Raw genomic sequence first — 13,094 nt, forward strand, 5'->3', positions numbered from 1 at the left:
AGCGTCATGTCGTTATGCCGCCAATAGCAATGCCTTACGGGTGATGGACAGCTCAGCTGACTTGTGTACAGCGATATGCCAGACCATCTTAACAACACTTTAAGCAGAATGCTTGGCTAGAGCAAAACATGCCAAGAAATACAGCTGTCTTGATATCATTAAACTCAAAGGGAGTCGGGACATAGTTTGATATATCGATAACTTGATATATAAAACACTTGCAGTAAATTAAGATGCAGTGTAACCATGAGGTGTTAGGGGTGCACTGGAAGCCCAGTAGTCTTGCATTCAGATTAAGGCACAGTTTGTTTTTGTAACAAGACAAGCGAAGCAAGCATATGGAGAAGCTGCTGGTACCCTTCAGTCAGCTAGGTTAGCGTCGCTGCTTGGCAAGTGCTTGTACTGAACGATGGCTTCCCATATGGCAGCAGTGTCATGTGGAAAATGGAACTGTCAGACTAAAGGCTATCGTTGATGAGATGCCACATTTCTATGTCAGGGGCAGTTTTTCGGCACTGTCACGTGGCTAGTGTGACTAGTAGTTGCCCAAAGCCACTCCTGACCATGATTGAAAAGTGATTGTGGTAAGTGCCATTCGGAGAGCTGTCACTTGATGGAGCACGGCACGCCATTCCTAAATATAAGATGTTTCGTTTCCGAGAGTTTGATGAGCGCGTTCAGTACCGCCATACTTTTGGTTTGGATTTTCAAGGTAATTATTTGGCAGTTCAATATAAGGGATATTTGTTGTGTCTGGAATTGCCTTTTAAACACTTATTGTGGAATCAGCTTGACTAGTGGAGAGCTCAGTACGGGGGAATGGTTTTGATCAGTGGTAACAACACACTTGTTTGCTTTTTAGTGTGGGAAGTAGTAGCAGCTGTGTAGCAGTCATTGAAATGAGAAGCCTGTTCACTATGGAAGAAAGTTGAAGCATTAATGTCTGCTCTCTTGGGCAGTGCAGTTGTCAGTGGAAGCCTTGCAAGCGATGCACACTAAAAGCTGTGCAGTAGTTAGTAACGGGGGGTGCCTAAGATCGGAGAGTTCTGACCTTGGGCATTGATTTCACAGCACTGACCAGCTGTGCTAATCGCTCCTTTGGAACATGCTCCAAGGCTTTTGCAAAGCTCGAGTCCCTGACTTCCCTTAGTTCAGAGGAAAGGCAGGCATTCCAGCAGCTCGCAGTGGATATATTTATCAAGTAAGTCTATCTTCAGTGTCTTTCCTTACCTCATGCCTCTGGGCTCGTAAGATGCAAAATAATGATCTGAAACCAAGCAAAAATGATGCTCTGTAGCCGTGAAGTTTTCTTAGTTTTGCGGTTGCTGTGGCGTGGAAATAATTTGCGGGTTTTATGCACTGTGTATAAATCTGGTGCATTAACATTTTTCTCCCGCCTTTGGCTTCTCTTAAGGGTTTAGTGTCGCGCGATCCCCCTGTAGAAAAATGGGAAGACGAGCTTGTGCGTATGTGTCCAGAACAATGTGTATCCTGTCACCTTCTTCTCTCATGACTTGCATTGCCTGAATTCTGAAGAAGGTCTTGTGTTATCCTGGAGGAGCATATAACCGACCTGACGAAAATTGCGTCCTCCCTGGCTTTGAACTCATTCTGGTTGACACTTTAAAACGAGAGCATTGAAATTCTGATCACAATCGCACATAGTACTGACGCTTCCTGGCCACCGTTGGGCTTTTTACAACACGGCCGTTAATGGTTTAGTATTTGCCGGTTGAGCAGCGTTAGTGATGGTGGTGGTGTAACCTGATGATGGGATACTGGTAGATTGTGTGTCCATGAGCCAGTCACACAATCGATGCAGCGCTTCTGATTGGTTCTCAGGATCATGACATCATCATTCGCATGACTTCTTCGATGCATCCAATTGGCTTTCAGAAATCGCAGTTTCTCCGCCTAGCGAGAAAAGCAGATTTGTGCAAAACCTAAACTAAAATGAAGCATATCTGCTGTCAAGATCTCGCCATGAAAGGCACTCAGGTAGAGTCTCAGCGCTGTCGCCGCCATGGCGCTGCTATTTGAGCCACTGAGGCTTAAGCACAGCAGTGAAGCTGCAAAGATCAGAGAAATAGTGCAGCAATTTAAAATAATGTAGAAAAGAAACTATTGCTCTCTAATTGCACATTGTTGCAGGGAATTAAAGGCACGAAAGAAAGTGGAGTCTAGAGGCTGACAGGCACGAATAAACTTGGTAGCTGTTGGTTTACGCATGGTTGGGATGACTGATGGCTCAAAGGGTCGAAGAAGAGGGATTTCTGTAACAGTATATCATATGGCGTTCGTCAGTGGTTCACTTTGAGGCTAGAAGTGAATTCTTCGAATGGGCGGGGCACTGCTTTAGTGGTACTATGAATGTCTTTCCTCGTTTTCTCTTTCTACACATCTAGTTGTCACATGGTAGTTGCATCAAATCAATTCTCTCAGGACATCCAGCAGCCAGCATGAAACTTTGCTGCAAATGGCGCTGCACTAATCACAGTATTATCAAAAAGAATATTACTTGGAGCCATAATTTCAGCTCGGTACTAAAAAAATTTTTGTAGATCACTGCTGAATCTGCACTGGAGAAATGCGCAAGCCTGAGCGTTGCTGTGTTGTCAGCGAGATGTGCCAGCAGGATTCCTCGAGCGACAGATACTGCGCCTTTCCCTTGCTGTCAACCAACTATAGAACGCCGATGATCTTTGATGTGTTCAAGGGAACGCATCAAAGTTCCACTGAGACACGTGGAATCCACTGAGACGTGTGACTGGAAGCTGAGAACCAAAACCGGAAGTTGGCTGGCGGCCACCTTGGCTCCCAGTTACACACTTAATTGGCTCTAATTAATTACCTAATTAACCCACATCAACCATTTTATCACGCGTTTTTTTCCTTGACGCTCTATCCAACCAATATCCCAACTAGTTCCTCCTTTATAGCTTTGACAAGGTCAGGTGCATGCGAAACCTGCCTACATAGCCATAAAATGCCTACACATTAATAATTCTCTTATTTTGGACAATGTGATCAATCTGGGTGCCGAATGTTAGAGAAGACTATTAATAAGCGATGCTTGCCATGGAAACATGGGTATCAAAACCTAGTCTTACCATTTTAGACTATAGGTTTTACTGATCAAACGAGTTTAATTGAATGAACGAGGAATTGATTTTGGCGTTTTTGTAGTGCCTGGTTGCCTGCACTCTCTTGGCACGCTCTTTACTTTCACTTTATATTTAGTATTTTTCGTGTGTGTTCTTCCGCTTGTTTATATTTATATTTTAACTTTGTCACATTTCTCTGCTGAGGTAGGTGGTCTTTTTTAAAAAACAAATTTTGCTCCTTAATAATCGGTTTGTTCCTAATGGCTCATTAAACTTTATACAGGTGACAGAGTTCATGTGCACTGCATTTTCATGATGCTAGATTGCTTATTATTTTTTTATGATTCTGTTTCCAGGCATTCTAGAAACGATTCAAGGGAGGTCAAGACTGAATGCCCGAACTGTGAATCTGCTGTGCCTGAATGGTGAGACGTGTTTTCACTTTCTTCTTTTTCCCTACATTGCACCTTTATATGCATTTGGGGCTTGTGTGTAAGTTATGAAGGAAATGGAAAAAGGAATTTGGTTGGCCGTCTTATGTTCCACCTGTTAGCAGCAGCATAAAAAAAAAAAAAAAAAAAAAAAAAACTATGTGGAGTAGCTTGAATAGTATTGTTTTTGGTGTTCACTACTTTCTAGGCACCTGTCCGTACCGGCACTGTTATAGCACCTTGCTGTGTGGTTTGCTCAGAACAGCTGCATTATGGTAGTAACACAGAAAGTTGCTGTAAAGCTTTCTTTTTTTTGATAAATTGGAAATTTTTGAAATATGAAACACATGGCTAGAACAGAGTGATTTATTTGCTAGAAAGCACAGTGATCAGTTACCAGCCCTCTTGATCTTTTTTTGCTAGTGAGTGTTGTTCTCTGCCCTTAATGCTCTCATTTGGTTTGACGACAGTGCTGATAAACAGTCCCGATGCTTGGTGTTTGTTTTACTGGCATAAATTTCCTGGATGTCCAGCCTAACTATGTGACAACAGATGCTTTGTCAAATACGTCGCAATTGAAAATCCATGCTCAGTACTGCAGTATTTGCATACTGCTGCTTTTTTCCACCTGTGACCATTTCACCTACAGAAAGTCCTTCTAGACGCTATACCGTGGGCGAATCTGCCTCAGTATTTGCAACAATATAGTGCTATGCTAATCAGCTCTCGTGCACATTGAGTACTCTCTCGCCCGTATTCACAAATGCGCCTCGACTCGACGCTCCACCTCCACTCCGTGGAGGAGAGATATCAGCCGCTCCTCCACTCAAGAGGCATTTCGGTTTCAAGAACCCCGCTCGGCTTTCACTCCGACGAGGCGCCCTCGAGAAACCATCCTCCACTCCACCTCCATCGAGCTGGCGAAAAGGAAGTATGGAGACGAGATTAAGAGCAAATTTTTTCGTATAAACTGCGTGCTGTCATGTGTAACATGCGCAATTTCTAGCAAGGCGTGCTTCTGAATTAACTTCTGAAGGAAGATCGACGGTTACAATAGAAAAAACGCGCTTTCCGCACTGCGAGTAATGGCGCGGCCGGAAACGCGTTCGCATCTGGCAACACTCGCGCGAACAACATGCGCGAAACATCTGCGAGGGGCGAGTGGCGGATGCGCTGTAAAGTCGTCTGCTGCCAGTGCTTCTCGGCGCTTTGTAATGCCTGGACAAGCAAGCAAGGCATTCAAAGGCGTACTTGCTACGGCGCTTCTTTTCTGCGTACGTCTCTTAAAAAAAAAAAAGAAAGAAGAAAAAAAAACGCTGGTCGGTCTCGGCCAAGCAGTCGCGACTGCGTTTCATTAGCCGACGCCTTGGGCGGCATGCCCACAGCTCTCGCGCGGCACTTTCTTCCTATCTGACAAGTTTCTTCATTTTTTAGCGCTGTTTCGTTTCAGAGGTTCGGCTAGCAGCGACTCTGTTGTGAATGGTGAAGCGAAAATAGAAAAACCTAGCAGAGCGTACACTGCTCTGTTACTTTCGGGTGGTCGTTCGTGCAACACTCCGCTGAAGCAAACGCTGCTTGCGTTTGGAAGAACAGCTGGGAGCTGTATTCAGCAATGCGCAAAGCATGCCCGGAAACGCAGAATGGGGTTCGAACGCGCACCCTGAGGCGCTGGGCTACGCACTGATATGCGTACGACACAGATGGGCCGCGTACTTGGTCCGCGAGCGCCCACTTTGGTCGTCGTTCGCGCATATGGAATAGCAAAGTGATTGCTAGTCTTTTTTCACTGTCCTTTGAACAGAACTGTGAGTGCAAGGAAAAGAGGGGTGCTCGGAAAGATAAGAAAGCAAAAAAAAAAAAAAATAATTCTACGCCATGCCGCCGAGAACCACAGCCGAAGAGTTTTGCTAGCGTAGTCGAACGCTTCGGACGTCTCTACGTCGGTGCTCTATCGAAATGTCCTCATCAGCCGAGAGCCAAAGTATTCAGCCTTCCCAAGAGGCTGCGCGGTTTATTTACGCAAAGGAGGAACGCGAAGTGCTCAGAGCGCTTGTCGGGAAATATACAAGAACCATTGAAAATAAGCGCACAAATAGCGCTTCGATAGAAGCGAAAAACAAGGCATGGGAGAAGTTGTGCCTGGAGTACAACAGCCAGCCCAACATGCGGCCAAGAACTGCGAAGCAGCTGCGCAAACTATGGGATAACGAAAAGTCCAGATGGAAAAAAACTGACTCCAAGGAGAAGCGTGATCTATATGCAACTGGTAAGTACCATTTTTTGACACCTTCGTAAATTTTCGACAATTCCATTTCTGTGGCCTGTGGTGAGAAACACGCGCCTGCTTGATTGCAACAATGTATGCATGCTGCATGCAGGATCCTTGACCAGGTCATTTATAATTTCCCAGTGCCGCGAACCCGTTATTATATTTGATGCATGTTTATTTTTTGTTCTATGGAGCTTGGGTAGAATATACTTTGATGCGCCAAAATTTTAAGAAAACTGCCTTCCGCTAAAAATGTTTGGTGTGTAATGGTGTGCGACTTCTGTCAGACAATTCCTCATCTCTCTCTTGTTTTTTTTAGAATATTTGTGGGCTTAAATACAGGAATATGTATTAAGGCCAACGAATCGTTTTGAGATATTATATGGTCCACGCCACTCAGAATGTGAAATATACACACCAGCTTCTCGAAGTTTAATTGCACTAACAGCAATTTTTATTGATGGCTTAATTATTATGTTAAGCTGAAAACTATGCATATTCAAAAGGCATACATGCGGGTTGGCACACTGGGGTAGAAATTATTCCCTTTTGATCCAAACGTTGGGCATAAAGGGTCAGATCTACCCTTTCATTGACTGTGCATACATTAAGTTGTTATACATGCAGGTTTCGCATATGTACCATTTTGATTTCAGGAGGTGGATCACGAGGATGCCGTCCAATGAGCCCATCATTGGAGCTTGTAGGAGCATTGGCATCACATATGTCAACGCGGGTAGAAAATCCATACGACAGTGATGGCATTCACATGGGCGAGCCAGTTTTAGCACTTCCACCGGCTGCCATGCTCAATGCGATGGTGGACCCAGATCTTGACTGGACTGACATGCCTGGTAATTAGCCTTTTTTGTTGTTTCTACAGACTTGCAGCAATTGCTTTCAAGCATCCTTTTGAGAGACATTGTTTTGTATAGCATGCAGAGTAATCTGTATAAAAGGCTGAAAATATATATTATACAGTTGCTTGTGCATGACAGAGCGACCTTGCGGCTGCATTCTTATGTAGCATCAGTGCAATTTTCAGGGCCATAGATCAAAGCAAAATGGCTGCATGATGACGCCAAAAAGCACCTTCATGTCATTGTTTACCTGGGATACTTGACATGCCGAATGAAACGACTCGTGTGTTCACCCTGGAGTGGCGGCCGCCTTTTGCATATTCATCCCTTAATAAGCAAGGCAGCATAAAGTGCAGGACGAAGAGACAAACAAAGGGAATTAACAACTCAGCTCTTTATTTCTAAAAACACAGGTGATATCGAAGAATGGATGCATCATTTTGCCTATCTATTGGCCAGTTTTCATTCAAGCTTTAATTTTATCTTTCAGCCAAGAAAAACACTATACCCTAGCATACATGACATTCATTCACTGAACAATGTTTCTATGCAGACGTCCTTAAAGATGTTGAATCAGCTGTGAATATATCCAATGATATTAAGTGATTTCATAAAGTGGTTGCATCTTTGCTATTATTTTCAATACCATGTACTCACTAAATTTGTAGCACATGCCTTGCAGCTTCGCTCCTGTGATATATGATTTTGAATATCTGTGGTGTTGCTGATTGCTGCTGCTCTTTTATATTTGTTTATTAATTCATCTTTATTCAAAATTTTTCTCTCATGACACAACAGAAAAAAAAAATTCTAAATCAAATAACTAAAAATGATGTAAATTCCTAATGAGAACCGTTGTATTCAAAGCACGCAAAACTGCCTGCAAGTGTGAAGCTCTGCTGTGGACTTGTTTATGAGAATTGTTTATTTAACAGCTGCAGAAAGTTTTGCTAAAAGAAAAAAAAAAAAAAAGATGCGTGGTGCTAGAGCAATATACCAGATAAGCAAACAGAGCTATCCTGCAATCACATGTCCCTTAAGCAATCTATGTATAGTATCATGCTACGATGACTAAACAGTTGTGCTGTAGCCATTCTCGAAGATCCTGGTCAAGCAATGCCTGAGTTATATTCGTTCGCAGGCACAGGTAATCAACTATCAGACAGCATATATTGAATGAACAAACTATATAAAAAAGCTTCCTCTATTTTTTGCTTGCTATGCATTAAGTGAAGCTGGAAATCAGTATTTGTAATGTTTTGAAGTGTTCTTGTACTCACACTTTACTTTTTGTTGATATTTATGTGCAAGTTTGAACTCTTTTATTAGGCCCATCATGCCGAAACAGGACGCCATCCCCTGTGATGCCCATGTCACCAGCAGCTCGAAGGCCGGAAACACCACCTTCTGCCAGTGTGGGGACCACAGGCACCAATGGGGTAACATCTGTAGAAGGCAGTCAAGCTGGGGGCCGGATTGCAGCTATAAAAAGCATGTTAGCTCCCGAGACCGAAGCCCGCTACAAAAGCTTTGAGGAAGCGGAAGAAAGAAAGCGTCAGTTACACACACTGCGAAGGAAACTGCTGCGGGGAAAATTAATAATTCAGACTCGGCAATGGAAACATGAAGATAAAAAAAACAAAATGGATCTAGAATTCGAAAGACAGAAAAGAAAAATGGAACTGGAACACCAAGAAAAAAAGAGCAAATTAGAGATTGAACTGCTCGAAATGGAGAAAAAAGTAAAGGAGCAGCAACTTGCAATGTTAGCATCACGCAGCGATTCGCAACAGCAATAATAGAGGGGCACCTATTTTTTTATGGTTCTGCATAATGATGCAAAATGAGTATTTGGAACCCGCCTTTTGTCAGTGCTCTTGATTGCTTAGGTCTTTCATAATCTTTTTTTAAATCAATGTAAAGGAATTAACATCCAGCTCTTGCATGTAGGCCTCTCTTCCACTCTGAGTGATTATTTTTATACAAATATCTAGATTACTTGCCGTAAGAATCAAGACAGGATAATTTAAATGAATGCTTCTTGTTCCCTTTCATTTCAGTTCCTCTTTGTGCCTTTCATACGTATGTTTTAAAAAGCGCCTGTCGTTTTTCATACTACTGTGTTTTTCATAATCTAATCAATTATGTGACAGATCATGTACAGCCCTTTCCTTTATTATTGTGTGGAAAACTTGATGTAAGGGTGCCACAAAATGATGAATTTGTATTGTGTATTCTAATTATTATTTTTTATACAACATTCTGCTAATAGTTTGTGAAAGTAGATATAGCATGCCAATTGGGTGTTGCAGTTCAGATATTAGCAAGCAGGAACCGTGGTAACGAGAGGAATTACAGGAGCAGCATCGGCATCATAAAAGGACGTGGGGATGGATTGGCAGAGTCTTTAAATTTTCCAAATTTTTTCATTGCATTAGCTTAAAGTAGAAAATCAAAATGTGGGTAGTATAGATTATTCAGGCTATTATTATTGGCATGATGACAGCACGGACGACACAAATGATAAGCACGACAGGGACGCGAAAATGAAGAAGTTACTGAAAGCACCTCCCGATCACACGAGCACGTGCACGACTGCCATTGATTGTATCAACAGGTGCAGGGTGTGGCAAATGGGGTTGCTGCCTCGTCCTTTGGGGTAGATGGACAGCAGGAATGGGCACAGCAGGTGGGCAAGGTTCGTTCCGCATGCAGGCGATATTATGCAGTGCAGCACAAGCTGTGGTTATAAGCACTGAATGCTCCAACTTGTGCTGCATCCGCATGTCAAGGCATGGGAACCGCCTTTTCCACACACCGAACGCCCGCTCCACTGTATTTCTCGTTTTGATGTGGGCAGTCTGATACCTGCATAAGAAGAACAGGTCTTAAAGACATCTTAAACACAACATATGACACTGATGGATTTGAAACTCAAGAAGTAAGCTTGTTGCTGTATGTTGTTTCACAATTTTACGTACCTCGATTCTGGGCTGTTTGGGGCTCCAGGATTTGCTAGTGGTGTCATCAGGAATGACATGCAGGCATATCCTGCATCTCCGAGCAGCATTCCAGGAAGTCTCTCGGTTTCATATAGGACCCGTGCACGACTATTGTCGAAGATTCGACTGTCATGCATGGAGCCAGGCCAGCCAACAACAACGTCATAAAATTGCAGCTGGGGTCCCGTGATGGCCTAGAAAGAGAGGCAAATTTAAATAGGTTGAATAGATTGCAGCAATGAAAAAAGTAATGAGTGCTGCTAGAAGTTTCTACAAGTGCAACATGATTGCTCCTTGTAAGAATGCACTTGAGTCATTCCAAAGTATTTCGTAAGTTATTCTTTGGTGAGATCAATTGAATTCGAAAGTGCTGAAATCTGTATAAGCATCAATACATATTGGCAATGGGCAGCTATTGATTGAAGCTGCATTTGAAATAAGAATCTAAAATTGTGATGTGCATAATTACAAACTGAAAACTCGAGTCAAGTATCAAATATAGTTTTTGTCATTGGTGTCTACATATATAGACGTGCATGCAGAATCCTGGCATGTCAATTTTTTCATGCAGCAGAGTTTTCATGTCAACTGGGAGAATGTGATCTTTTTTCCTACACTTCTGCAATCAATGTATCATGCTGTGTGCTTCGAAATGTTAAAATTTTGGCCACATATTATTTTTCCTTCTAACATTGCCCCACCAATATGTACCGTAAAAACCCGCGTATAATACGAACCCGAATATAATACGAGGTGAAATTCTGGAGACGCGAAATGGAAAAAAAAGTTTTTACCGCATATAATACGAGAGAGAAAAAACAAGACATTTATTGAAATCGGACCTCACACTTCAATCACTTTCATCTTCAGCAGCGCTTTCCTCGGAAATTTCTTTGTCGGACAAATCATCCCACAGGTACTCATCTTCTGTGCCATCGAGGGCGTTTGAGATGCCGCACTTCTTAAACGAACGGCGCACAAGCTCCTCTGGGATGCTTGCCCACGCGTCCACAATCCATTTGCACAGCGTGGCTGGCGATGCTCGCTTCAGCCGCCCGGCCGGCGTCACTGCAGGCTCACCTGACCGCATCCATTCCGCGTAGCATCGCTTGACTGCGTCCTTGAAGGGTTTGTTGACACAAACGTCGAGAGGCTGAAGTTGTGAGGTCATCCCACCTGGAATCACAACAAGTTCTGTGCGGCAGTCGCTTAGCAGCCTCTTCACCGAGTCGGCCAAATGGCAACGAAACGCGTCCAGCACGAGGATGGATGGAAAGGACAACAGTGCACCGGGCCGTTTGCACCACACTGACTTCACCCAGTCGAGGACAAGATCCTCGTTCATCCAACCTTTTTCATGGCATCTCACGATGACATTCTTCGGCAGCTCCTCACCTTTCGGCATTGTCTTGCGCTTGAAGATGACATAGGGCGGGAGCTTGCGGCCGTCTGCCGTGCACGATAGCATGACTGTAACCCGCGTCTTCTCGTTTCCAGTAGACCGGATACAAACTTGTTTAGAGCCCTTCTCATGGACGGTGAGGGGCGATGGCATGTCTAGGTAAACCGGCGTCTGGTCAGCATTGCCTATTTGCCCCAGCTGAAAGTTTTTGGTCTTTCGCAAAGAAATCACGTGGCGCTGAAAAGCCACCAGCAGCTCTTCGAAGGATTCGGGCAGCTTTTGTGAAATCGAGGTTCGCCGGCGTAGCGAGAATCCAGCACGGCACATATAGCGATGTATCCAGTGCTTGCTTGCTTTGAAGGCGGAGCTCGGAATTCCCTTTTCCCTTGCAAGCTCCCTAGCTTTTGCCTGCATAAGCTCTACGCTCACAGCTAGATGCGATGCTCGCTGTTCTCGTACGAACTCCGTCAGAGCGAGTTCAATTTCCGGGAATGCGCCATTCTTTGGCCCGCGAAAGCTTCTTCGCATTCCCTTGCACGCGAAAAGGGCTTCTTTCTGTCGTCGCCATCCGCGAATGCTTCCCTCGGTGACGCCAAACTGCCTCCCGGCCGCACTGTTGCCGATGTTTTCAGCAACTAAAATCACCTTTCTCTTAAAAGCAGCCGAGTACTGTTTCCGAGACCCTGGCATCTTGCTCGTTCACTTAAAGAAAAAAGCGTGCACTTTTTCGCGAACCGTGGTTTGCACGAGAGCACATGCGCTGATGCTGTGCGCACTCGACGACCCAACAACGAAGAGACGACACCTCGACGTCGTGACCACTGCGGGGTGCGGCCACGTTAGGGCAACGAAGCCAAGCCGTAGCCGCACATCGATAACAAAGCCAAGCCGTAGCCACGCGGCAACAACGAAACCAAAACTTCTCGCAAAACTTTGACATTTTGGTTGGGATCCGCAAATAATACGAGGCGAAAATTTGGAACGCTGAAAGTTGGAAAAAAAACTCGTATTATACGCGGGTTTTTACGGTATTTAAATGCTCAGTAAAAGTGTCTTGATGGTTCAATAAAATATGATCCAATAGAAATATTGTGTGAATTTGCATGGTCGCGAGCAGCGCGCTTGCTGCTGTCACGGCCTAATATATATATACTTTCATTTTATTATATCCTCTTTATTTTAGTACACCATTAATTACCTAAGCGATGCCAGAAAGCCCGTTATTTCTGGGTCCCATTCAAATCTGACTTCAGTGCCCTAATCGGTACTACTAGTGCTGGCTGTCTGATGTCACATTATATCAACAGTTTGTAAACTGAGAGTGAAGAACGAACGCGGGTTGTAGCGCCCAACGATGAAGTGGAAGAAAAAACTAAATGAAATGCCCCCTCCCCCCCCCCCCCAAAAAAAAATCGCAATTTTATGCCGACACATGGTTGGGGTTATTTATTTGCTCTACAGAGGAATTCATGTTTTGTGCCTTGTTCTTGCCAGCGTTAACCAAGCAAACTGGCTTACTGCTGTCGCCACCGTCACCACAGAATGCGTAGAAATGCTTTTTTTTTTTTATTGCACTTCGACCGCTTTCGATGGAGGGGAAACGAAGTGGCGTCCGTGTGCTGTGCGATGTCAGCGCACGTTAAAGATCCCCAGGTGGTCGAAATTACTCCGTAGCCCTCCACTACGGCTCCTCTTTCTCTCTTTCCACTTTCATTCCCACCTCCCTCCCTTCCCTTACGGCGCGGTTCGGGTGTCCACAGAGCAAGTGTGACAGTTACTGCGCCTTTCCCTTCCTGTGAACCAATTTAACTTTAACTTCGACCGCCTGCGGGGAAAAAAAATGTTTTCACGCTGTTGGATTTATGCCGAATTGCAATACATATCACTGAATTGAAACTTAAAACTGAAAACGAAATCGCTGTCTGACGCTGTCCAGAATATTATGAGGAGCGGGAAATATAGAAATGAATGAAAATAGAATCAATTTGTGCTGGGGCAGCATTATGGCTGATGGTTAGCGAAATAA

General features: G+C 44.1%; 2 protein-coding genes across 2 annotated transcripts in view; both read left to right on the forward strand.

The window, feature by feature from the left end:
* Oseg4 (intraflagellar transport protein Oseg4) overlaps nt 1-13,094 on the forward strand; it is a 58,478-nt gene that overhangs the window by 41,872 nt on the left and 3,512 nt on the right. Inside the window, exons 31-32 of the mRNA XM_084602297.1 lie at nt 1,072-1,201; nt 3,461-3,529. Of these exons, the coding sequence (XP_084458423.1) occupies nt 1,072-1,201; nt 3,461-3,529 (199 nt within the window). The remainder of the gene's footprint in view (nt 1-1,071; nt 1,202-3,460; nt 3,530-13,094) is intronic.
* LOC146191797 (uncharacterized) lies at nt 5,492-6,666 on the forward strand. The gene is made up of 2 exons (XM_084599722.1): nt 5,492-5,801; nt 6,461-6,666. Exons 1-2 carry the CDS (start codon nt 5,492-5,494, stop codon nt 6,664-6,666), a joined length of 516 nt encoding a protein of 171 aa, XP_084455848.1.

This window comes from Amblyomma maculatum, chromosome 4 (assembly GCF_055883805.1).
Source record: "Amblyomma maculatum isolate TAMU_Amacu chromosome 4, ASM5588380v1, whole genome shotgun sequence".
Lineage (NCBI taxonomy): Eukaryota > Metazoa > Arthropoda > Arachnida > Ixodida > Ixodidae > Amblyomma > Amblyomma maculatum.